Raw genomic sequence first — 26,137 nt, 5'->3', positions numbered from 1 at the left:
GATATGAACGTGTTCATCAATGTGTGGTGAGTTTTTCTTTTGCTGCATACTTTGGTATTATCATGAAAGCAGAAAACATGCGCCACCTAACGTCATTATTTTTGTACCATTCTGTGAAAATATCATTTCAATAAACGTTCCTCCACCACACAACCAAACACATAGCAGAATGAAGAGGTTCATCCATTCTCCCACTAATGCAAGTTTTTCTGGTATCTGAAGTTGAATCTCGTACAAACAACCAAAAAGAAAGTTAGTGGCAAGAAACTCTTGGATGAATCTATTCTAAGTTAAAAAATGTTTTTTTAATAAATAGTGTTTGAATCAGAAGAAGTTAATATTGAAATCTTAAACCACAAAACAGATTCTTCATGCATGCATATATGTGCTAGACGGCACAAGTGTCCAAAACAAAAACCACCAATTTTCTATTTGAAATGTGTACTCAATGCATTGAATTGGTTTGGGTTCACAGTGTGGGACTTAGACTCACACTTTCTTTTACACGCTTATCTGACCTATATTCTCAGAAAGACTTTCGATATACTGCACTCGTCTGAGTCAGTTTTAACCATCGGCTCTAATACCACTTGTTAGGTTTATAAGGAGGGGTATCACTGGGGAGATACAACATCAATAAGACCTGAGCCTAACCACATAAGACATTGACACCACTCTCAACCCAAAACCTTAAAGCAATGAGTTTATGGGTCTTTATCTTTATATAGTGCTCTACTTTCTCATTTCTGGTCAACGTGGGACTTAGACTCACACTTGGATTCCTATCACTCCACACGTCTCATGCATCATTTTCATCTTTTCTCTGGTGTTCACGGTAGAATTTGGATTCTATATCGAATTTTTCTGTTTTCTTCCTCTACTATCTATCTATAATACATTGATTATTACTAATTTTAAATATACTTTTAATGTTCAACAGATGACAACATTCAAAAAAATTAATAAAAATTCAGAACTCGTTCGTAATATGTTAAAAAAGAGAAGAAAGTTCGGGAATAGTTGTAAAATCAAATCAAGGAAATGTGATTGGGGTAAGGTCCATTTTTGAATGGAAAGAGGTTCTTGGAAGCACTAGTTAATTATTAATGTAAGTGAAAGGCCACCATTGGATTTCTCAATCACTTGCAAGTTCTTGGTGACAAATATCAAATCACCCATGGCTGAGACTTTTCTCCAAAATCAATTTTACCATTCCTTCTTTTGTTGTTATTGCATTGCAGTTGATTCATGAAAATAGGCATTGGAATTTGAATACAATGCAATAGTTAAGTAAAATTCACTATTAAGTAATTAATGTAATAATTTATAATATTAAACTAAATTATTAATATACCAATTTTAGTATATAAAAGTACAAACTTTATCTTATATACACTATTTTATATTATTTTGTAAGATCTTATATACTGATTTTGTATTATTTTGAAAGGCTGCCCATTTCCAGCAAATCTCACAAATTGGAAGTCTCACATTTTTTCTTCTTTTAATTATTTTATTTATTTTGATTTAGAAATAAAAAATACGAGTTCAATATTTGATAAAAGGGTAAAATTATATATATTTTTTTGATAAATAGAAAATAAGTTTTTGTGGGAACATGCTAGGAAGGAATTTATAATATAATAAGTGTCCTCGTACGAACAGAGTCGTGGGGCTCGTGAGTGGACTCGTGGGCACCGTACTGGTCCAGTCTTTTTAAAAAGTTATTTTATTTTTAGTTATATTTCGTGTGGTTGATATGTGGTTTAATTAAGTATTTATCAGAATATAAAAATAAATAAATTTGAACACATAAATTATTAAATAATTTAAAAGTTTCTCATAAACTGTTCCAAAATATTATTTTAGCTTACGGATACATATTTATTAAAGGATAGAAAAACACAAAATCGCAAAGGTATCTAGAATAAAAAGTATGAATTAAAAATAGAACATAGAATACATAATGATGGGAGTATTATAGAAATGAGAGAAACCACACCAAACAAAGACAACTCCACCATAAATTATTGACATTATTTTGGCACATTTATAATAATAGAAACACCATAAGATACAGGCAAGTGGACCTTCTACGTACTCCTCAAAAGTAAGGCCCGCGTGGAGGTGGAGGCCCGGGATGTCCATGAGGGCCAGGAGGCCCGGGAGGCCCATGAGGACCGGGATGCGCACGAGGGCCAGGAGGTCCAGGAGGCCCGGGAGGTCCATGGAGGCCAGAAGGCCCATAAGATCCGCCGGGAGGTCCGGGAGGATGGTTATGCAGGGGTGGCGGTGGAGGATGAAATGGATCCGGTGGAGCATGATGATGCGGTGGTGGTGGTGGTGGAGGAGCAAAATGATCGGGCGGAGGCGGTGAGTGGTGGTGGATCGGAGGTGGCGGTGGCCCTGGCGGTCCTCGCAGTGGACCTGGTGGCCCCGGAGGCCCAGGAGGAGCATGAGATCGGTGATGGTGGTGATTCATGGTTTCCGATTGAAAGGAGATTTACTTGGTGAGATTATGAAGATGGTGAGAGAAGCGTTTGACTAAGAAATAAATAGCAGTGCAGCGTCTAGAACCTTTCCAATACTTCTTTTCTACGTATTCAACTTTCTACTTTAATTCTTAACTATTAAGGTAAATAAAAGTAGTCAATATTTTTGAAAAAAAAAAAAAAGAAGAAAGTAGAATGAAAGTTTCTCTTGTGCGTTAACCGACCCAACCCGATGGACTCTGCAGAATCCACCGCCAAGCTCCGTCTCATGTGCAGCTACGGCGGCCACATACTCCCCCGTCCCGGCACCAACTCCCTCTTCTACGCCGGCGGCGAAACCCGCATCCTCTCCATCCACCGCCGCACCCTCGCCACGCTCTCCTCCTTCCGCACCCATCTCTCCACCCTCCTCTCTCTCAAATACCCCTTCACTCTCAAGTACCAGCTCCCCCACCTCCACCTCGACTCCCTCATCACCCTCGCCTCCGACGAAGACCTCCACATCCTCGTCGACGAGCACCACCGCTCCTCCTCCCGCATCAGACTCTTCGTCTTCCCCGCTTTCCGCCACCCCAAAAGTGAGTCATGGTTCTTGGACGCCCTCAAGTGCTCCTCCATCATGCACCACTCCTTCCCTCTCGACGCCACCTCTTCCTCCGTCACCCCTCCCCTCCATCACCACCCCTCTTCTCTTCCAAGGTATTCCTTCCTTCCTTCCCCTAACTTCTTCACCAAGTCACGTTTTTTTTTCTTTCTTTCTCAAGATTTTACTAATACATTCTGGTTGCATTTTGTTTCAGTGATAGTACTGTTTCCAGCATCATTTCGCAGCGGCACAATATATGTTATCAGGACCCTGTTCAAGTTGAAACTCAAATCCCCTTTGTTTCCAATAATGCAAATGTGAATGCACTGTATTCTTCATTTCCACGCTTTAATCCACTGCTGCAATCTGCTACACGCAATTTACCTCTTCACCATATTTACCAGCAACCTCGTCCTTCCACGCATCTGCTTTATCAAACCAATCCTGTTTGCCCCGTATACCTCGTACCTGTTACTCTGCCTATGACAGCCTCCACTCAACCATCAATGAATCTAAATGTTTCATCTTTAGGTTTCCATGTACCACATAACTATACCTCTAACTCTCACAACTACTTAACACACACACAAACTGCACCACTCGTTCATCATCATCAACCTCAATCTCAGAATATATCTATTACTTCCGTGGAATCTCCCGAGAGTGGGAATGAACTTCACAACAACCTTGCTCGTGATCAGATATACAAATCTCAGCCCCCACCTCCGGCATTGCCTTCTAAACACCAAACCTTGAGAAAAGACACGGCGGAGTTGTTGTCTGAAGCTCTTTCTCAGTTGCATGTGGATAGCCGCAGCAGATAGAAACATCACAGCCACAGTGATTTTTATTGTCTGGAACACAATTTTTGTACAATGGTCCATCATGTTTCTTTTTTCTTTTTTTTTCATAGTGGTATATTGGTATGTTTTTGCCTCTCTTTACCATCTTAGTGTGTATAATATTTTGAATATTTTCCTATCACTACTGATGAGAATACTTCTTTCATATCTGCTTTGATTTTTTTTTCTTTTTCGGAGAAGTAACTCAATCCTCTGGCGTGTAAACCTTCTACGATTTCAAATGTCAATCCTGATATGTTTTGGATGGGATCAACATAAAAAACTAAAGAACATTTTGAGTTTTATAAAAGATACCCATTCCTTGTATTTTAATAAACATTACAAAAAAATGTGTGATACCAAAATTAAACAAAATAAATTCTCACTAGATTGAATATAATTACAGTAAATATAATATTCTTTGAATTTTAATGACTTTCTTTTCTTTGGCATGTCACTTTAATGGCTGTACAATGAATATAATTACAGTAATTTTAATACATTAAATTTTGCAAGTTAATAAGCAATAAACAAATAAATAAAATGTATCTAATATTGTTTAAAACAATCTTATATATAATTTCTAAACTTGTTTTGGTTTCCACAGTTGAAATTTCACTTTAGAATTTTCTCTTTGCAACACACAAAATTCAGAAAACCGGTTCTTTTGGTGTTGCATTTTCGTGGTTTCTCTTTCTTCTGAATTAATACTTAGGAAGTTTAGTTTTCTCTCTTGGCTTCACGGGTTGGAGTTTCCGGTGACTTTGACAGCGTCGGAAATTTTGTTGTTTATTTTTCAGACCACTTGTGAAGGTTTCCGTGAGAGAGGAGGATTATAAAAAAAGAAAGATCAAGTGTGCTTCTACTTCTCTATTAGCATCATGTTAATACACTCTCCAAATTAATATAGTGTAGTTTCTAGACGTATATGCTCATGTAAATTGAATGCTCGAATATGGTGCTGGAATTAAATTTAAAGTCTAATTCTTAATTCTTAATATTTATACTTTTAAATTAGTTTTAGCTTATTTTTGTGTGAGCTTACAATTTTTGTTTACTATTTATAATAATGAATGGAGAATTGTTCTCATTAAGATGCGTGACTATTTATTTTAGAAAATAATTTCATGTACATCAAAAAAGTTTATGAACACTTAGAAGGAGAACAAAAATAATAGATTATATGATGTGATAGAAGTAATACATTGAAAAAACGAACATGTAATAGATGTATATAAAACAAAAATGTATCTCTATCATTATTCATTTATTTTATAAGGATTGTTCTCTGGTGAACTAATTTATAATCGATGCTTGTTTCCCTACATTGATTAGATAACTTCATGGATCTTAATGTTCTTAAACAAAATAGTCCCTTTTAACCAATTAGTATAACAAAAATAATTAATTGGCAGACTTCTAGGATAATCATATTCAGGACTGAGATTGACATTTTTAAATCCCAAAAGGAACTATACAGAGAGAAAATATATGAACATAGGTTAAAACAGTACACAAGGAGTGGGGACTGAAGCTGAGAGACAGAGCAAAAGTCCATTGCCTCAGCCAAAAAGAAGTACAAGAAACTGCACAAGCTGGAAGACGAAAGTGTGCCAAATTGCAAGAATTATTTTGGTGACTGGTTCAGGTCTGTAGTAGTGGTGGTGATTGTGAAGAGGTGCTGCGAAATGTTAGTAATAGAATCAATGCAGCAGATAATGTTAGCTTTTAACCAGGCCTTTTAAGGTGAAGGGGTTTAAGAAAGTTCTCTTTCAAATGCATTCTGATACCCTGGCCCGGATGGGCTAAACATGGCTTTCTATAAAAGTTTCTCAGAAGAAGGTGCCCTACCCAGTTAGTTGAATGAAACTAACTTTGTCTTCATACCCAACACAGAGAAGCCCTCCTCTATGAAAGACTCTCTTTGCGATGTTTTTGGTGGAATGGGGATATATTAAAACTATTATGCAGAAGTTGGGGTTTTGTTAAAAGTGGATCATTGCATTCTGTAGGGTTTTCTATACAGATTAATGGAGAATGGATAGGTAAGGGGATCCTCTCTCCCCTTATCCTTTCATCCTAGGTTGTGAATGCTTTTCTTTTCTGCACTTATTGGGGATCTACACAGCATAACCCACTTATTGTTTGCAGATGACAGGTTCATGTTTTTTCAGAGCAAATGGCATTGAAAGCAACCGAGTGAAGGATGTAAGAAAAGGACTCGAAAAAGACCATCAACATGACAAAACATGAGATTTTTTACAATGCCAAGACAATCAATGCCTCAGACCAAAGAGACAATCAATGCCATCTTGGGATTCTCCCAAAGCTTAGGAACAGGAAAGTTCTTTGAATTGTCATCAATTGTTAAGAGGAAGAAGAAAATAGCAAGAGTGTGGTAGAAAATAAACAGCTGGACATGTAAACATTTATTGAAAGCAGGAGCAGAAATCCTAGTGAAATCCCAACATTTGAAGGTAAGTAGTGTGAGTTTCTGCATTTGAACTGGTTTTTCCATGCAGGTATGAGGCAGAAATACTCCCAAGACAGAGTTTCCATGGCATTGTTATAAACTACAATAGGTACAAACTAAAGAATCATAACAAAAAAATCCCAGCACTCCAACGAACAAGGGTGAGAGAAAAAAAAAAAAACAGTAAATAGTGAAAATTTGCAAGATTGAAAAAGAAGGGCTTGAATTCCCTATGCAGCATTCTCAATTTCCTTTTTTCCATCAGCAAACAAAAGAACACATAATCTACAGAGGCGTAAATAATTGAACAACAGAAGAAAACAAGTGAATGAGACGAACAAAAGGCATACACATACACGTTTTCAATATCTACTGCGGAAGACCTTGTTGCTGCTCTTCAAGGTTCTTGATATGAGCCTTGAGGACCAACAGAAGTTCTCTAGAAGGAGCCTGAAGGGTGGAAACGAGAGCGGAAGAAGGGCCCTTGAGAGCCCCCAAAAGAGTGGCATAAATCTCGGCGCGCGTGGGCAAAGTCTCGAGCTTCTTAAACTCGTCGGGGCCGTAAAACTTGCCCTCGAAAACGGCGCCGGTGAAGTCGTTGTCCTCGAGCTTCTTCTCCCTCTGGAAGTCCCGGTAGGGCTTGAGTGCGGCGGGGATCTCCTCGGAGTGAACGAAGAGCCACACATTCATGCCCTTCATGCAGGGTTTCAGCGTCTCCCAGGGGGTTCCCTCCACGGCCTTGTACACCAGCGTGTTCTTCGCCACGATCAGCTTCGTGCTCTCCGGGAACGTCTTCCGAAGCTCCTGGAACTGCTTCACGGTGAACCCCTTGTAGTTTATGCCCGCCAGAAGGTAGCAGTTTTCCAACTGCTCCCGCACCGTCTCCACAGTTTCCTCTTTCTTCGTGCGGGGAATCGCCGCCCGGATACAGAGGTGCCGCGCGGGCGGCCGCTGGGCCAGCCCGCCGGCGGGCACGGTGAACGGGTTGGTGGGCCGTGCCAGAACTCGGTAGCGGGCATGGGCCTGGGCCTTGGTGGAGGGAACGGCGAAGGTCATCGCAGCAGTGGCCGTCGATTCCATGGTGGGAATTGGGGAAACAGAGCAAAATGCTTCTCACTCTCTCACTCTGGTTCGTTTGCCTTATCTTATCACTTTTTACACCTCTTGAGTTTTTATTTCGGGGCACCCCCACCCAACGCTCTTCACCAATCATCGTTTGACACGTGGCTATGTTTTCTTTTTGTTCTTTGTTTCTTCAAAATAACGAAAAAAAAATGCCAACTTTAAAATTTAACGAGAATAAGCTAGATTAACAGAAAATTAGATTCACTGATACAAAGGTTGTTCTTTTATACAGTTATTATTACATGAGTTTGTCGAAATACAGTGTTATATAAGTGTGCTAGTGTTTTTCTTTCTTCCCTCTAAAAATCTTGGTCCAATTTGGTATCACCTTCTTCTTCTTCTTAACAATGAAAGGACTCAAAGGACGAGTTACTGGTGAAGTTCCCTTCTGAAACTTATGAACCCTGGAAGGTGTGGAGCTTCCTTCAGATTTCTTGCTCTTTCTTGACATGGCACGCTGCAACTCTCTTGATGGATACTTCTCTCTCTTTTTCGACCAATTCTCAGACTCTTCATTGTTAATAACTCTCTTTGGAGCCATCTTCTCTTCCAGTTTTCTCTCTGCCATCTTTGTTTTCATCACTATCTCCTTCTCATTGGCCTTCACAGCTTCAACCCACGCCTTCGCCGCTTCAACTTTCTTGTCAGCAATTTGTTTTGCCTCCGCTGCATGGTTGCTCAAATAATCGTATTCAAACTTTGAGATCACAATCAAGGTACTACCAGGATTTGTTAAGCTTCTCTCTCTCATGGCGTTCTCCGTGAGAATCTTCAGCTTCTCTAAGACCAAAGCTTCTGATGATTTCACTCTTTCAAGCTCCTGCATGGCACCCTGCAACCTTTCCTCACCCTCGTTTATCTCCAACGTAGCCTTTTTTATCTCTTCTTTAGTGGCTGTAACCTCTTCTTTTATAACCTCTTTTTCCTTCTTTGCTGCTTCTGTTTCGGACCTGAGCTCATCGAGGGTTTGTGACAGGTTCATGACTACTGACTTGGCCTTTTCCTCAGCAGCAGTCACTGTCTCTAGCTTAGATTTTGCTCTCAAAAGCTTGTAACTGATGTTTCTCACTTTTGTACCTTTTTTTGATTCCGTGTTCTTCAAATGAACCGCTTCGGCATTCACTTCCTTCAGCTCATTTCTTGTAACATCCATGGAGGCCATAAATTTAAAACCCTGACCTCTTATCGAAGCTAAATCTTTCTTTGCAGCCTCTATTTCTTCTTTTATAGTCTCCAACACACCAACATCTCCTCCTGTTTCGTCTTTCGTCTGCTCCATGCTCTCACCTCTTTCAACCCTTTTATTCACCAACTTCAGTTCATTCTTCAAGATATCAATTTCAGACATTGCCCTGGCCAATTTCTTTTCAAGCTCTTCTGACTCCTCTATTTCCTTGATGGCCTCTTTCAACTTGTTCCTTGCATTCTCCAGAGCTTCCATGTCTCTCAGTTCTTTCAAAGCGTCCATCCGGGCCAATTCAACCACCACCTGTTCTTCATTGGCTGCTTCAATCTCCTTCATCAGCTTTTGTGCAACTCTTGACCATGACAGCACGTTGGATCTCGATGCTTCTATTTCCTTCTCTGCTCGAAGTTTCTCTTCCACAACAGAAGCCGCGTCCAGCTTGAGTTGAAACAATTCCCGTTTAGCATGTTCCAATTCCCTCATCACTCGTGAATGCTCATTATCACCATCGTTCTTGCTTGGCTTCCTATACTTCTTTAGTGATGATGCCATTTCTCTCATCTGGGCTTTTGCCCTGTAGCTAGATTCCCCGATCATAGAGAAAAGATCTTTCACCGTCCTTTTAGCATTAGAAAGCTCGGTTTCTGCTTCAGCTTTTGCAGATTCTGCAGCCTGTTTGCTCTCTTTGTACAGGACAATATCCCTTCTCGTTCTGTGGAGTTCTTTTGCTTTTGAAGAGCTCTTCTGATAAATATTTGATAAAACAATGCTGTTATCGAATGCTCTAAAAGGATACATAGATTTTCTTTCATGATAGTAAATAGTATCTCACAAAAAAATTTACTCTCTAACCGAACTGTAACCTATATGCAAAAGGCCTCACAGATTATGTTAAGGTTATAGTTTCTGTTCTTGAGTGTTGGTTTGGTAACTGCAGGTAGATGAAAAGTAATGAGCACATACCGTGGAGAATTCTTCTCTGAGCAAAGGACCATTAACATCTGCAATCCTGTTACCATACATGTTAGCAGCAGTTTTAACCAAACCAACTCTCGTTGAGTTACCACCAGGCTTTGAGTGCTTTGAGGCCGAGCCATCCATATTCATATATCCTATTCCTGTTTGGAACCACAACAAAAAATTTATCAGCTTTTTTGCTATGGTGTACTCACATCGAAATGAAGTTTTTTTCCCATAAAAATAGCTTGTTGCAAAAGGGTAACACAAAATATACGTAGCAGAACTCAGAGCTTGCTAGCCCAACCACAAAATAAGCAGTGATTGATACACAAGAAATGCCTTACCTGAAACGAGTGTGTTGTTTGAGAATTGTTAGCTCAGAAACGAAACATGTTAAGAGAGAGAAGTTTTGTGGCTGAGACTCAAAGGGTTGAGAACGTACAAAAAGAAGATGAAGGTCCACATGACTGGTTGCTATTGGACAGTACCACTGTTATTCCTTTCAGATTTTTCCATCTCTTCATCAAAATATATTGTTAAGTTGTTCTCAGATTTATTTTATTCCATTAGACCAAACAATTAAAATATCACTTTCATTCTTTGTCTGCTTCGTTTCATATTGCAGAGACGGAAATCATGTCAGCCACTGTTTTTTTTTTTTTTTTCTCTCTCTTTTATTTTACGATAAAGCACAATATTTGAAAGAATTGCGAAAAAGATCGAAGCTTTTTGGATGGTGGGGATTTGCATGAAAATCAAAAATAGAAAATTTTTGCATGGATGGTGTGAGAGAGAAGGAGAAGAAGAAGAAGCGAAAAGCGTGGAAATCCAGTTAAAAGAAATAGAAGTGTGGGAATGGAGAGAAAGGGTGTGAGAGAATAATGATGGAGGTGGAGCGTTCGTCGCTGTGCAACTGCGTCGTGAACTTTCTCCTGGAAGAGAACTACCTCCTCACCGCCTTCGAGCTCCTCCACGAGCTCCTCGACGATGGCCGCCAAGACCAGGCGATTCGTCTCCAGCACTACTTCGCCGACTCCTCCCGCTTCCCTCCCAACCAAATCTCCCGCGTCAACTCCCTCCCCGCCGCCGATCCCCAAACCCTCCTCCACCTCAAAAACGAGTCCGAACAAAAGCTCGCCATCACCGATTACGAACTCCGTCTCGCCAACGAAGACATCGCCAAACTCAAATCTCAATTGCACTCCCACACCCAACGCCTCAATCAGCTCTACGGTTCTCCCTCGCACTCTGCATTTTCCTCTTTCTCCAATCTCTCTCACTCACTCTCTCTTCCGTTTCTCCCCGCAGCTCCCCAGTCCAACGGAGATGCTTGGGAGGCACAGAATCACGAACCCAAGGGAAACGACATGGGACCGCTCACCGACACCGAGCGTCGAGATCTTAACTGTGCTGTCAAGGAATATTTGCTTTTTGCCGGCTACCGTCTCACTGCAATGACATTCTATGAAGAGGTTCCACTCTCACCAACTCTCTTCATTCTTCACTTTCTCATCATTTTATCACTTCAACCAATTTTTCATTCATAATGTTCGTGAACATTTTTTTCCAAACTGTTTACTAAGAATTGAAGAACTTCAAGAACAAGTTTAGGCTTACATGAGATTAGTGGGAGAAATTCTTGCATGACAAAACCAAATCAGTGTGATATTATTTAATTAAAGTGTAAAGATGTTTAATTTGCAATGCAAGACAATTAGGTTAAACTCTGACGACTCCTGCAGGTTACAGACCAGAACCTGGACAATGGGAGTAACACATATGCATCAGTACCGCACGCCTTGCGTCACTATTATTACCATTATGTTTCATCATCTTCAGTGGTTGCTGAGGTGATTATTTAACTCATGGTGTAGGCAAGTTTCTTATCAAATACTATCTAAACTGTAGATTAATGGCTCAACCAGTTGTTTATTATTTGGTTTGTTGTTATGGATTCACTTAGCTTCTTAATCTTACCATTACTTTTCACTTTAAAAGTTTCATTTGTTTTTAATAAAGGAAACTTCTTTATATTCTTAAAGAATTTATTAACTTCAACTAGTTTTGAATGGATCTTAGAAAATGATGATAAATGTGAAAATTGAATGCTTCCTATAATATTGCTTACAAAACTCATATTCTTGTTTATGTTAAAAGGAAAATTATCATTTGACAGACACCCACTTTTTTCTTTTTCTTTTACCTCTACTTTGCAACCTTTCTAACAATAAAATATTATATTTAATTAATAAAAGTGAATATAAATAAAATTTTGAAATAAAATAGTAATATTTATGGTTCTTAAAATATGATACAAAATAGGATATTTTTCATGGTCTTATGTTAAATCTTACATATGTAAATATCCAGGGTAAAATTATCCAAGGTCAAGAAAGTAACCCACTGTTGAAAGCAAATGAGAGGTTGAAACAAGAAAATGAAAGCTTGTTGAAGGATAAAGATATGGCATATGGTCAAATTACAGCATTATCAAAATCCTTGGAGGCATTACGCAAAGATCTTAAAGACAAAGAGAACATGGTAGTTTTTGCTTACTTGTATGATATATTGTCCAACAATACTCGTTCGTTTTTATATCGTGAAAACTAATATTAACTTTTAGGCGCAAGTTTTAAAGCAGTCCTTGGAGAATCAAAGAAAAGATCTTCATGCTAGCAGAATTGAGATCAGTAAGCTGAAAATGAATATCGAACGATCTGGTTCAGGAAATCGTGTGGTTGTTGGTGATGTTGACAACTCTCAACTTGCGTCTTCAGATAATTATAAGGAAGAAATTAACAAATTGCAAATGGAAGTTGAATGGTTAAAGGAACAAAACAGAGGAATTCCTGAACATGGAAAATTTGTTGGCTATGAAAATGAAACTTTACATATAGAAGACAAAGAAATAGAGATTCATGAGGACCAAGGTGCAATTTCTTACACTAGTGATGCAGCACTCGATATCATACGCAATGACGATGCTCAATCAACAACTTCTCGAACTATGAGCAAATATACCGATAAACACGAAGATGAACCATATGCATTATTCAATCCTGCAAATGCAAATAATGCTTTTGAAAATGTCCCTGGACAAAATGCAAGCAAGCAAGAAGGGGATAACAAGATAAATGCAAAAACAGATAATGCAAATGATGAAGCAATATCTGAGAAGATGGCGAAGATGGCAAGTCCATTACACCTTTGTTCTTTAGAATATTATGAACATTATTACATTTTGGGCTATAGTTCTCTAGCTTCAATTTTTTTTACTCAATCATGATTATTTTTGCAGCATTCTTACCAGAGTATGGCTCTGATAAAAGTCAAATTCTTCTAAATGATATGGTTAAACTTGTTCAGTGTCAATTTGGTGGTGGATAAAAATTAATATGTATCTCTCACTTTAGTCAAACTAAAAGGTCAAGATTTGTTTTTGTCACGGCATGGTCTTGGTCTTAAAAATAATAAATTAGTAGTATCACAGTCTATGTTCCCAATGACAAAGTGCTTGAGTAAACATAAAGTGAAAATCCCACTTCCCAACAAAAGGAATATAAGAAAGTCAAGCTCATGAGATTTCAAATTGAAAGTGTTTTTTCTTTGTTTAGTTTCTTACAAATGTTTTTTCTTTGACAGGGATTAAGAACCATTCAAATACTTGCAGATGCTTTGCCTAAAATTGTTCCTTATGTATTGATCAATCATCGTGAGGTGGCTACTCACTTTTCTTTATTTACACTTACACAATCTTCAACATGTGTTGCATTAGTGTTGTTTGGTTGCAGGAACTTCTTCCCTTAATAATGTGTGCAATTGAGCACCACCCAGATAGCAGGACTCGGGATTCTTTGACCCATACATTATTCAACTTAATCAAGCGCCCTGATGAACAACAAAGACGAATAATAATGGATGTACGTTATATTTGGTTTGCTTATGTCAGTTTAAAGATTTTGGTTGAATGCAACTTTCAAAATTTCAGGCATGTGTCAGCCTTGCAAAGAATGTTGGAGAGATGAGAACAGAAACAGAATTGCTTCCTCAGTGTTGGGAACAAGTATGTTGTAGCCATAATTTTTCACCTTCATTTGTCATTCTAACCTAGAAACTAGGTTTTTAGTTTTTTTTTTTTCTTTTCTATTATGGGTTTTAGATAAATCACACGTACGAGGAACGTAGACTGCTTGTTGCTCAATCATGTGGCGAGCTTGCAGAGTTTGTGCGGCCTGAGATTCGGGATTCCCTTATTTTATCTATTGTGCAACAACTAATAGAAGATGCTGCCATTATTGTTCGAGAGGCTGCAGCTCATAATTTGGCTATGTTGCTTCCACTTTTTCAAAGCTTGGATAAATATTTCAAGGTCAGCCTCACTATATATGCTTCGAGGCAATCATGGAGAAGATTTCTGACTTTATAAAGAATTGACTGCAATGTAAGCTCTGCAACAGGTTGACGGGACTGTATAGGAAATGGAGCCTTTTATCCTTATCATACATAATGTGACAACTTAAATAAAAAGAATAGAGATAAAGATTTGGTCTCATGCTTTGTTTTATTTGTTGTTAGGTGGAGGAGTTGATGTTCCAATTGATATGTGATCGATCAGGAGTGGTGGCCGAAACTACTCTGAAGGAATTGGTTATTGCAGTTGTAAAGTGGGGAAACAAATTAGACCATGTTTTGAGAGTTTTATTCTCACACATTTTGAGTTCTGCTCAGGTCTTTGTTTTCCCATTTGCATTTAGTTGTTCCTCGTCACTGAGAACTTAATCCTTGTTGGCAATTATTTCTGAGTTGAATTTACTCATCTGCATTACAGCATTGTCCACCTCTTTCTGTAATTGAAGGGTGTATAGAGTCACATCTACATGCATTGGGTGAAAGAGAACGTTGGAATATAGATGTTCTATTGAGAATGCTAGAGGAATTGATTCCTTTCGTGCATGAAAAAGCTATTGCGACATGTCCTTTCTTGTCCACAATAGAATCTACTGAAGTTGTGTTTTCTACCACATTGCTTAAATTGTATTCAAGGTAAGCTTCACATAAAATGTTCATTTTGAAATAATAACACTAACACCTGTAAAAAAATTTGACACAACTAATCTTTTGGTCTTAATGTCACACCCTTCCATACACGAGATCCTGTTTGGAAGACATCATTGTGTTGAATATGCATTGTAGTCATTCATTGGTAAAAAACATAAACTATGCAATTCTTGAATGCAGTACCAAAATGGTGTTTAACCTTGAATGGTTTCCACTTTTGCTAGGGGGAATGTTGAATGGGATGCATTTGAATGGATGCATCTTGAGTGCTTTCCCAAATTGATACAACTGGTGTGCTTGCTTCCATGGAAAGAAGATAACTTAAGGAGTCGAATTTCAAAGGTGACTCATTCATAATTTCTCTTCTTTCTTTTTTTTTTTTTTTACTTTTTTGTATGTTTTGTAGCATAAGTAATTGAGTAATTTCTGATCTAAATTATTTAATTGCAGTTTTTGTTATCTGTTTCTCAAAGGTTTGGGGATTCCTATGTGACATGCATCATGCTACCCGTATTTTTAACAGCACTGGGAGATGAAGCTGATTTGACATTTTTTCCTACTACCATAAAATCAAGGATCAATGGTAATGATTCTTCAACTATTTTTGTGAAATTTTTTCGTAAATGGTTTGTTTTGATAGTTCACTTCTAGGTTTGAGACCAAGATCTGTTGTTGTGGAGAAGCTCTCGATATTGTGTGTCCTACCACTTCTGTTGGCCGGTATTTTAAGTGCTCCCGGAAGACGTAATCAACTAGAAGATTACTCAAAAAAGTTGCTTGTAGAAGACAATTCAATAGAGAATCAACCAACAAAACACACTCCTGAGATTATTAATGCTATTCGCTTCATTTGGTTTGTATAGCACACCTCTGTTTTATTTTATAATTTCAAAATTGGTACGAGTATTTGAGTCATTAACTTTCTTATAATGCAGCATATTTGAAGAAAATCATGTTATGATATTTAATATAGTGTGGGAAATGGTTGCTAGCTCTAGCGTGAACATGAAAATCACTGTTGCCAAGCTTCTAAAAGCTATTGTAAGCTTATTGTTTTTCTTTTTCAGTTTCTTATAGTTAGATCTCATAAACACCAAAATTGACACAAAGTTCTTCAATATTAGGTGCCATACATTGATGCAAAACTAGCTTCAACTCATGCTTTGCCTGCCCTAGTTACACTTGGATCTGACCAAAACCTTGATGTTAAATGTGCCAGCATTGATGCATTTGGTGTTGTGGCTCAACGCTTTAAAAATGACATGGTATATGTTCAGTACATAATGTTGGTTTTATAGCTAAAAGTTGGTGCTGCTATACATTTCAAACTCCTGATCAAAATTGATATCTTGTAGATAGTTGACAAGATACGTGTTCAAATGGGTGCTTTTCTTGAAGATGGATCCCATGAAGTTACTATTTCCGTCATTCGTGCGCTGGTGGTTGCATTACCAAATACAACAGAACAACTTAGAGATTATATCCTTGGAATGTTGAAAAATGCACCTTAAATTGTGCTCTTAAATTGTTTGCATTTTCTGTTCTTAAATTGTGTCGTTTGTTTCTTAACCTTGAAGTACATCTTGTATCCAAGATTTCTCAACTTACAGCCGTACCCACAACTGCTTCAAGTGACTTAACACGCCGACGAGAAAGAGCTAATGCATTTTGTGAGGCAATTCGTGCTCTAGATGCTTCAGGTTTGCTCAACCACATAACTCTTGTCTTTGGTAATCAATTCTAACATTTCACGATTATGAAAATTTGTGATTTGTAATTATTTTCCTACATCTTTTGGTTAGAAAAATAAGTCTGCGATCAATAGAAGAGCGTCCATGTTTTGAAGAACATAATACTAACTTTACTTCTAACATTTCTTTCATCTTTTACCATTTTTTTTTCCCTAAACCGTAATGTGATTTTGGTTTTCATCATAGTCTCAAACTTTGATCCTGTTAGATCTCCGTACTTAAGAAATACATGGATGTAATTCTGCTTGCCCAACGGTAATAATTGTTTTTTGGCATGACAAACTGCGAAACATGCTAACCTTTTAAGACGTTGACAAGAACTTCTGGATTGCATCCAACAAATGATTTGTCATTTGTCACATCAAAAAGTTGTTAACGTTGTTGGATGAAAAAGACAATATCTATGTATTTGTTTAAGTATAAGGACCTAATAAGATCAAAGTTTGAAATAGTAATGACATCCAAGATCATAGACAAAAACATAGTTAACCTCGAATGCTGCATATTATGAGTATAACATTTTTCTCATAATTAACACTTGGGATCCCATCCTATCACATTTCTTTCTTATTTAGGAAGTATTTTTAATTCTGAGTTTGTATTACAGATCTTTCTGCAAGTAGTGTGCGAGACTATCTCCTTCCAGCAACACAGAACCTTTTAAAAGACTTGGATGCACTAGATCCAGCTCACAAAGAAGCCCTTGAAATTATCATGAAAGAAAGAACTGGGGTAAGTTATGGAGGTGCAAGTAAGTCAATGACTTCTCATCTTGGGTTTCCATCATCGGTGAGCAATTTCTTTGGTGATGCTGGGTTGCGTGGAAAGAGAGACAGCACCGAAGAGAGAGTGGTGTTCCCCAAGACTGTCACAACACCACAACCACAAGTCGAGGACACCAGATTAAGGCGCATCATGCTTGGACATTTTAGTGAAATACTTAGGACCAGAGGAAAACACCAGGACGATTCTCACAACCAATAAGACTTGTTAGAACAACATTTTTCACTATCAGTGTTGCAAATTTCAATAAAAACTGGTTTTTCTTATTTCTTTAGTTCGATATATATATTGTAAATTACTATATGTTATTTAAAAAGTAACACTAGTTAACATTCATTCTATCATCTTAATGTATCACCCAACCAAATGAATGGTTAGATTTCAAACAAATTTGGTTTGAAAAATGCTTGTATTTCATAAGGATAGGATATATATAAAACCTTTTTGTTTAATTTGTATCTTCTTAAAATCAATATTAATAAAGCAATACTTGTTATAAAGACATTTGTGAAAGATTTGGCTCAAGTTATAAGCCTACAAAAATAAACGAATCAGTTGTAAAACTTGTAAGATTAAATCAGTGTATGCTGAGATTAAAGTTGGAAAAGTTCAGAAGTTTTTTCTTTTCGAAAGTAAAAAAAAAAAAAAAAAAAAAAGTTGTTCTTCATTTGGTTCGTTGGAATTCCTTATCGTAGTTTGAAATCTGTAAAAGTAATGTTGAAAAGTGAATAGGTAGATTGTGTAGAAGTTTGAAATGGGGTTTGATAATGGCAAAAAAAAATAAAAAATAAAAAATAAAAATAAAAATCTGTGGTTGATGTGATTGCGTTCCTGAAACGTTGAAACATGGGTGAGTGAAGAGTTTAAGAATGTTATCCCAGAAAGAGGTTTTCTGTTTAAATTTTCCTTACACGAGGGAACAAAGTTTTGATGAATGCCTACGAAAACCTTGCAACGTAATGTGACAATTGATTCAACCCATAATTAATTACACCAACTGCTTAATAATTGTACTTTATATTTAGTTAACTTCCTATATAGTACGATAAATAAAATCATATTTGTTAGTATTATTTAAAGTTGTCCAGTTCTTGATAAGAATATTTAGATTGCTTAGGTGGATATCTCATCTTTTTTTTATCCTTATATACATACATATATATATATATATTACTTTATTGCTTACTATAATTAGAAAGTTATATAATTATAATTGTTAGGTGTTATTTAAATTAAAAAATAAGACGTCTCTTTTTTATATGAAATTTGAAATGGATCCTATTTTACAAATTTAACATCAAACGAACTTTGAAATAAAAAAAAAAAAGCCATTGAGTTTGTTTAGTTCAAAATATATATAGGTATAAAGTCTTAGTTTAGAGTTTAGAATAGTTCTAACTATAAATTTTTAGTTCCATAAACTTCCTTACATACTAATTATATCCCATTGCCCAAGAAGAAACCACCACTTCTGAATTCTATTAATAATGTGAAAAAATTGTCTACAAAACACTAAATTCCAGTAATTGTCATACCAACATTTTCCTCCTTTTACACACACATTCTCTCCTACAAGAAACAATCACTTATAAAAATAGTACTACACTATTTCTAGTGGATTTTTTTTTAAGTATTGTCTTTTTGTTGAGGATTAAAATATTTTTGATATATTTTAAAATATTAAATTAATATCCATCTATGTTATTTCAAAAATATAACAGATAAAAAATACAAAAAAAAATCAGTAAAAAATTTAAATTCATATCTGTACATCTACAAGAGTAGTGCATTTACTTTACCTTTCTCTTCTATTAAGATTCATTTGACACATTACTTCCCAAACACTCTTTTTTCTACATTTAAACTAAAACTGAAATTGATGATACATATTAAATAGGAAAATGATTCGATAACTTCTAAATTTTGATGACATTTTTTAAATAGTTTTTTTATTTTTGATTTTTAATATTTAAAATTCACTTAAAAATATTATCTCATGTTATAAAATTAAAAAAATTATCAAATTTAGTAGTCAAAATAATATCAATCTCATATTAAATAAGATTAGGTTAAATATGTTTTTGCTCCCTTAACTTTTAGTGAATTTTGGAATTATTCCATTTCAAAACTTTAGACCAATTTAGTCCTTAATCTTTTGAAATACGTCAATTTAGTCCTCTTAATCAAATTTTGTTAAGTTTATTTGATGTTCCGTACGAATTTCAAGATTGTATTTGAGTTGTTTATATTGTTTGACACATTTTTACTTTAATGTTAAGTCAAATACAATTATAAAACGTACTTGAAATGTCACATAAACTTAACAAAATTTGATTAAAATGATTAAATCTGTAATATTTTAAAAATGAAAAACTAAATTAGTGTTCGGTGAAAATTAAGAGATTAAAAATTTATTTAAGCGGTGAGATTTTTAGCAACAAAATTAGATGTTTTGAAAGTGACATGAGAGTGTGGAAAAGTCCACATCTGTAGCAGAGGTTCCGTGTGAAGACTGAGACCGGTTGTTGTCGTAATCTTTAGCATGTGTATTTACCTTTGAGTCCACTCCAGGGACCATAAAAGCCATAATAACATTCTCAGATTTTGAAGAAGTGAGAAAGAGATGAAGAAGGTGTTTGTTTTTGCGATTGTGGCGGCGGTGGCAGTGGTGGCGCTGGAGGTGGCTCCGGCAGAGGGTGTGACATGCAGCCCCGTGGAGCTGGGTCCTTGTCTGGCGGCAATAACTTCGTCTTCTCCACCGTCAACTGCTTGCTGCCAGAAAGTGAGGGAACAGAGGCCATGCCTCTGCGGTTACCTCAAAAATCCAAGTTTTAAGAATTATGTCAACTCTCCTGGTTCCAGAAGGGTTGCTACCTCTTGTGGGGTTCCTTTTCCGACTTGTTAGTTAGTCCAAAGAACATCATGTGTTGTTACTGCAAACTTTGTCATCTTCCGATACCTTAATATTTACAAATGTAATAAACCTTCTGTTTCATGATGTTGCATGTGTGAATGAGATGTTGAAGAAGTTAATGGAATAAATTTGGTGTGTATCTGGGTTCTTCGTTTTATCTTGTTCTTACGAACTACTGTTTTTTGTCAACAATGAGTGAGTGGTGGACTTTGGCGTCAACTGGTCAAGATGAATTAAGTGCAATTTGAATCGGCAAGGTTTTTTTTTTTTTTTTTCTTTTAATTTCAAAAAAGTTTTATGACAGGTATAGGAATGCAAATTTATACTTTGGTTTTCATTTTTTATTTTTATTTTTTATTTTTTATGTGATTTAGTATGAAAAAATAATCGTACATGATCTACACTAAATTACGTAAAAAAAATAAAAAGTGAGAATTATAATATCGTTTATTATACAAATATATGTCATTTTTTCTTTAAATATATACGGAGGTATCGGAGCTTTTAAATAAAAAAGATAAAAGGTAATTCCAAATTATTACATATTTTCATGTTTTTTTTTTAAAAAAATGTGTATGATAATAAAAAGATATTTGTATGGATATTTCCTTTTCCACCTTCACCCAACAATGAATAATTCGGCTATAAATTAATGGAAAAATAAACAAAAATATTAGGTGTACGTTTGACCAAGTTTCTTTATACGTCATTTTACCACAAAAAAAAAAAATGTAGGTTAGAATTAATTCATGTATAAAGAAGTTTACTTTTAATTTTATTTTTTGATACAAAAATTAATATAAAACCAACGTCCAATTAACAGACGGTTGTTTTACAAAAGATGGGTACCGACAATTTAATAAACGGAAAACAAAACAGTATCATTCTGATTAACGTCTAATTTGGAAAAACATTACTTGGGTTAGTTTTTAATTTTATAGTAGGTTTTTTCTTTTTGCACCCACGTGAATTTTAGTTGTACCCCCATAATTGTGTAAATGATATTTTTTTTTGGGTTAAGTATGTTTTTAGTCCCTGAACTTTGACCCAAAATTGGAATTCGTCCCTGGTCGAAACTTTGATAAATTTTGGTCCCTAAACTTTAAAAATGAATGAATATAGTCCTTTTAATCAAATTTTGTTAACTTTTTTTTAGGTTTCGAATACATTTTTCAGTAAATATTGAGCCGAGAATGTGTCAAACGGCGTAAACAACCCTAATATTTACTGAGAAATGCGTTCGAAACCTAAAAAAAGTTAACAAAATTGGGTTAAAAGAACTATATTCATTCATTTTTAAAGTTTAGGGACCGAAATTTATCAAAGTTTCGACCAGAGACGAATTCCAATTTTGGAGCAAAGTTCAGGGACTAAAAACATACTTAACCCTTTTTTTTTGCAAAACTAACTTCCGAATTACCTATTTTAAAAACCTTCTGAAATAAGTTTTTTAAAATTTTCATAACAATATTAGTCTAAGGTTAGGGTTTGAATATAAAATTAGTAAATTAAATTAGGGTTTGAATAACATTTAGATAATGTTAATTTTTCTTATGCTTTAGTTGAATTATTTTTAAATAATATTTTGTTTAATATTCGGCATCAATTTCGTAATATAGTTGTGTAGTTTATATTACCTATATATTGAAGAGTTGTTTAAGTGTATGTATAACAACTACACATGTCATAGTGTCTATTAATTTAATATGTATTATTATTTTAAAGATGAAATAGTTCTACATTATATCGTTATTTTAAATATCGTAAATCTTATATGAAAATTAAATATTTTCAATTAAGATATTTTTCTTTATCATCATTGTCCATATTATTTTTTATTAATGTAAACTAATGTTTTTTTCAAATTTAATGTTGGTTAAAGTTTATTTTTTCACACCATTTGTATATTTCATTTGATATTAAACACATCTTGTTATCAATGTCAATTAATAATGTTGATCAAAATGTTTTTCTCACCAATATTAATTAGAGTTTCTTTTAACTAACATTAACATCGATGGCTTCTTTTTTATCAATATTACTAATATTTATCAACATCTTTCAATCAATGTTGTTGAAAATCTTCTAATGGAACCAAATTATATTTTTCACTTAAAATTTTCAATTCTTATTTTTTTAAATTTGTAATTAAAACTCAATAAACTAAATTAACTTATCTACATAAAAGATTTAAAAAATAAAATAATTGAAAATGTAAACCATTAAGTCTCAAGAGATTTTTAAAATTTTTCTATCGTAAAAGAAAGTAAAACGTATAAAAGTTGCATAAAGACCAATGTCGAATATGTCCCAATATCACTGATTATCCTGATTTTGTAATAGCTTTAAAGTCCTAAACACATTATTTTGAATTTGTTTTACTAAGTTTTGATGTTGTTTGTCTATTATAATTTAAAATACATTTATTTACATTGATTTCAATGTTAATTTTACTTTGTCTTTAATACACCATAAAAAACTAAACAATAATCATTTGTTACTATTTAATGTATATATTTTTATTTACTTAAATATTAAATGTTTTCTACACAAACAAATATTGATCTCATTCGTAGATCAATTATAACAGTATGAATGTGTTTGTCTCTCTCCCATACTTAGGAAATAAATTTTTAATGCGAATTATTAATATAAATTAGACTTAATACCACTTTTGGCTTTCATATTTATAATAATTATTCAATATTTTTCCTCAATTTGTTTTTCAAATCAATCTTATTTAATATTTCATATATATTAAAATATTCAACCTGGTCTATTTTGTTAACATCATTACAATGACTAACGACAAAGTAAAACTTGACACATATATGAAATTTGATTATGATGTACATTTTAGATAAGTCCTTCGTACCTCATTAATTTGATTTGGTGGTATTGTCAAATTTGAGGTTATTTTGCTCAGATTGCGTTCTAATGAATTTTTAAATTCATTATATGTGACTCTAAGAACTTTAGAGATTTATTTTTATTGTCTTGAATTTTTTATTCTTATGAAATTTCTCATTGAATTTGTAAAATTTAGTTAACGTAAATGTATTTTTTTTCATCTTTATTCCAAATCTTCCTCTTTAAAAAAAGAATCAATTTTTTACTTTTTATCATAATCTTTCTAATATAAATTTATCACCTCTCGCCTATCAAGAAAAAATAAAATTTATATTCACAAATCACAATTTTCACAATGCAAAACATAACAAAACTCATACCACTTTAATTAGATAAGCAACACTGTATAAATTCAAACTTTTAAATCATAATAAGATACTAACCTTGATCAGTGAAAGATCATGCAAGAATGTATATTTCAATCTCAATCTATGTGTTTCTCAACCTCTATTTTCCAATCTATCTCTTTGTATTTATTTCTCTTCACACATTTTCATGATAATTTACATGGTTGAAAGATCTTATAACCAGACAAAAAAAATCCTAATCTCTTTTATAAATCAATATCTTCATTAATTTTTTTTTATTTTATCTTTTATTATAATTTCGATAATATAAACTTAATATAAATAATATATAAATATAATTTTAAAAAATATATAAATATATATAAAAAATTCAAAAAAAAATTGGGAGAGCCCTCACACGTAGTTCTGCCCCTGAGCATAAGTGTGTATCTTTTACGAATTGGTTAGATAATAAAATAAAAATAAAAAATAAGAAAGACAAAAGTAGAAAAGGAATGGAAATAAGAGAATCACATGTGTTTCTTTCATAGAATACCCTAAATTATTTTATTATATTACTATTTAATTTTCACAATTTTGGAAAGAAAATTAAAAAGTACATGTTCATAAGCTACCTCTTTCTTAAATAGGTAATTTCTATTGATTCCACGCATAACATTGATTATGCTTGGGATTAACATTACATGGTCCAGCCTCCAATATGTTCCATACACATTGAACACATTCATCCCTATCTTGTTTATAAATGTCAAAATAATGACTTGCTCCTTCCCATGTAAAATGACAAAAGTACAAAGTAACCTTCCAAAAGAAATTAGGTCTAAAACCAAAATTGTATGTTTCCGCATAATTCAATGTGTGATATCCAAGATCATTATGTTTGTCTTTGCAATGAACGGTCAAGTTCTTCGAAATCAATAAATTGGTTATTGTAATGCTTACTTTGTGAGGAATAAGTCCTTTTTCTACTTCAAAAGGTACAATTTCAGCCTCACTCCCTTTCAACTGCAAAGAAAAAAGTGTTGTTAAAAGCAAAGAAAGTAAAAATACAATTTTTGAGATTGAGACCATCCTTTCTCAATAACTTCTTACAATATCCTTTAAGTGTATGAGATAGTGGATATATAAAGTCCTCCAAGTATACTTTTGTTGATATTTAATGGTAAGATTATAGTTTTGATTTTTATTTGGTTTTCTTTAAATATTACATAATTATACTATTATTAAAACATTATTACAAATTTTTTAATTACACGAATTTTATAAAATTAAAAAACAGTAAAACAGGTTGACGTTAATAGGTGCTTTGACATTTTAAATTTATCAGCCAAGCTCACAAGTGACAAACGAGACAAGGTGAAATGAATCAAGGATAAATCTTCAGGTTTCGATACAAAAATGAAGATATGTGTTTATTGTTGATATGGAGTATAAGAAACTGCATTTATTTTGTCCAAATTGTAAAATGATTGGTCATGATCTATTTAATTATAGACGATTACAATAGGATGTCAATGTTATTTCTATTGAGGAGAAAATTGTTGACGCAGAAATACAACATTATCGTCCTAAGGTAGTTGATGCTCAAGATGAGACTAAAGTCTCTCTTGGTCCAGTTTTAAAGTTTGTGAAGCTTGTGGTTGAGCCTGTGGATCCTGTGCTGGAGCCTACTACTTAGTCACAACTTGAGTCAATGACGATTCATGATAATATTTCATGATTTTGAAAGTGCAGAGACCAAACAGTGACCAAATTTTAACTAGGAACTATTTTCAAATTTAGTTCAAACTTCAGAAACTAAAAACATATTTTTGCTAGATATAACTTAACTCATGTGAATAAAATTATATCAAATCTCTATTGTAACGAGTCTCATTTATTATATTTATTTAATGAGGTCTACCTATGTCATTAGTGTTGTTGATCTGCTTCATTGATTATGATATTTAAACTAGTTAATCCTAATTATGTTTACATCTATAACTTTTTAACTTTCAAAATAATATGATAAAGCTAATTATAAATTATGATTATGGTTTGCGTGATGAAGTTTAGGACTGTGACAAATTAACTAAAACTGTATAAAGAATTATGTTTTTCGTCTCACAATTATTATAAAGAATTATAAAGAATTATGTTTTCTAAACTTTATGAAAGTTATATAAAATATCTTTTCCAACAAATAACATATGAAATGTAATAAACAAAGTTTTACAATAGATTATGATATTATTTATATTATGATTTAGAGGCAAAACATACTTTTTTATAATAATATTAAGATGAAAAATATATTTATTCTTTAATATTGTTTTATATATTTACTTTTTTATTGATTTTCAAGTTTTAATAGTTTATTTGAAACTTTAACCAGTTTTTAGTATTTTAATATAAATTACATATTTTGATTTGATGGTAATTGCCGAATGTTTTTTTAAAAAAAAAAAAAACTTGTAATTAAAACTCAATAAACTAAATTAACTTATCTACATAAAACATTTCAAAAAATGAAATAATTGAAAATGTAAACCATTAAGTGTCATAAAAGATTTTAAAATTTTGTATCCTAATAGAAAGTAAAACTTATAAAAGTTGCATAAAAAATCTTGTTTCATTCCTTAAATTACATATAGTTGTTATTCCACTGAAACACTCACGAGACCTAACACAAAACTATATGTTTCACCAATATTTATTATTTGAGCCCCAAAATCATGATGCTGAAAAAATTTGTAAAAAAATATTTTTT

At 34.0% G+C, this 26,137-nt stretch overlaps 5 protein-coding genes across 6 annotated transcripts; 3 read left to right on the top strand and 2 right to left on the bottom strand.

Annotated features, from left to right (window-relative positions):
- Nucleotides 1-2,431: 2,431 nt before the first annotated feature.
- LOC114180326 lies at nt 2,432-4,211 on the top strand. Of its 2 annotated transcripts, XM_028066622.1 has the most exons (3): nt 2,432-2,635; nt 2,738-3,191; nt 3,293-4,210. In XM_028066622.1, the coding sequence occupies exons 2-3, from the start codon at nt 2,761-2,763 to the stop codon at nt 3,900-3,902; spliced, it is 1,041 nt and encodes a 346-aa protein (XP_027922423.1). In that variant the 5' UTR covers nt 2,432-2,635; nt 2,738-2,760; the 3' UTR covers nt 3,903-4,210. The 2 variants fall into 2 exon arrangements, with proteins under 2 accessions (XP_027922423.1, XP_027922422.1); XM_028066621.1 differs by lacking the exon at nt 2,432-2,635 and having other exon boundaries at nt 2,702-3,191; nt 3,293-4,211.
- Nucleotides 4,212-6,581: 2,370 nt separating this feature from the next.
- On the bottom strand, nt 6,582-7,550 carry LOC114181389 (50S ribosomal protein L10, chloroplastic-like). The gene has a single exon (XM_028067835.1). The coding sequence runs from the start codon at nt 7,471-7,473 to the stop codon at nt 6,763-6,765; it is 711 nt and encodes a 236-aa protein (XP_027923636.1). The 5' UTR covers nt 7,474-7,550; the 3' UTR covers nt 6,582-6,762.
- A 116-nt stretch (nt 7,551-7,666) lies between these two features.
- On the bottom strand, nt 7,667-10,184 carry LOC114181388 (protein PLASTID MOVEMENT IMPAIRED 2-like). The gene is made up of 3 exons (XM_028067834.1): nt 10,009-10,184; nt 9,668-9,822; nt 7,667-9,448 (listed from the first exon to the last, which is right to left on the bottom strand). Exons 2-3 carry the CDS (start codon nt 9,809-9,811, stop codon nt 7,796-7,798), a joined length of 1,797 nt encoding a protein of 598 aa, XP_027923635.1. The 5' UTR covers nt 9,812-9,822; nt 10,009-10,184; the 3' UTR covers nt 7,667-7,795.
- A 160-nt stretch (nt 10,185-10,344) lies between these two features.
- Nucleotides 10,345-17,660, top strand: LOC114181387 (RAB11-binding protein RELCH homolog). Its single transcript, XM_028067833.1, has 19 exons — nt 10,345-10,897; nt 10,973-11,136; nt 11,407-11,514; nt 12,035-12,205; nt 12,288-12,854; nt 13,307-13,381; nt 13,456-13,584; nt 13,653-13,727; nt 13,824-14,033; nt 14,240-14,392; nt 14,493-14,707; nt 14,947-15,064; nt 15,173-15,305; nt 15,374-15,575; nt 15,658-15,763; nt 15,847-15,987; nt 16,078-16,201; nt 16,303-16,422; nt 17,081-17,660. Exons 1-19 carry the CDS (start codon nt 10,546-10,548, stop codon nt 17,455-17,457), a joined length of 3,540 nt encoding a protein of 1,179 aa, XP_027923634.1. The 5' UTR covers nt 10,345-10,545; the 3' UTR covers nt 17,458-17,660.
- A 2,184-nt stretch (nt 17,661-19,844) lies between these two features.
- On the top strand, nt 19,845-20,327 carry LOC114181504 (non-specific lipid-transfer protein 2-like). Its single transcript, XM_028067978.1, has one exon. It carries the CDS (start codon nt 19,880-19,882, stop codon nt 20,159-20,161), a length of 282 nt encoding a protein of 93 aa, XP_027923779.1. The 5' UTR covers nt 19,845-19,879; the 3' UTR covers nt 20,162-20,327.
- The last annotated feature ends 5,810 nt before the right edge of the window (nt 20,328-26,137 follow it).

Source organism: Vigna unguiculata, chromosome 4 (genome assembly GCF_004118075.2).
Source record: "Vigna unguiculata cultivar IT97K-499-35 chromosome 4, ASM411807v1, whole genome shotgun sequence".
NCBI lineage: Eukaryota > Viridiplantae > Streptophyta > Magnoliopsida > Fabales > Fabaceae > Vigna > Vigna unguiculata.
The sequence above is the reverse complement of the archived record's forward strand: the minus strand, read 5'-3'. Positions and strand labels throughout refer to the sequence as shown.

Bases quoted from the DNA above. Each gene is read 5' to 3' on its own strand.
- LOC114181389 (XM_028067835.1), bottom strand. From the start codon at position 7,473: ATGGAATCGACGGCCACTGCTGCGATGACCTTCGCCGTTCCCTCCACC.
- LOC114181388 (XM_028067834.1), bottom strand. From the start codon at position 9,811: ATGAATATGGATGGCTCGGCCTCAAAGCACTCAAAGCCTGGTGGTAAC. The intron at 9,449-9,667 runs GTATGTGCTCAT...AATATTTATCAG, and splicing joins TCAGAGAAGAATTCTCCACG to AAGAGCTCTTCAAAAGCAAA.
- LOC114181504 (XM_028067978.1), top strand. From the start codon at position 19,880: ATGAAGAAGGTGTTTGTTTTTGCGATTGTGGCGGCGGTGGCAGTGGTG.
- LOC114180326 (XM_028066621.1), top strand. From the start codon at position 2,725: ATGGACTCTGCAGAATCCACCGCCAAGCTCCGTCTCATGTGCAGCTAC. The intron at 3,192-3,292 runs GTATTCCTTCCT...ATTTTGTTTCAG, and splicing joins CACCCCTCTTCTCTTCCAAG to TGATAGTACTGTTTCCAGCA.
- LOC114181387 (XM_028067833.1), top strand. From the start codon at position 10,546: ATGATGGAGGTGGAGCGTTCGTCGCTGTGCAACTGCGTCGTGAACTTT. The intron at 14,034-14,239 runs GTCAGCCTCACT...ATTTGTTGTTAG, and splicing joins GCTTGGATAAATATTTCAAG to GTGGAGGAGTTGATGTTCCA. The intron at 16,202-16,302 runs ATATCCTTGGAA...ACCTTGAAGTAC, and splicing joins AACAGAACAACTTAGAGATT to ATCTTGTATCCAAGATTTCT.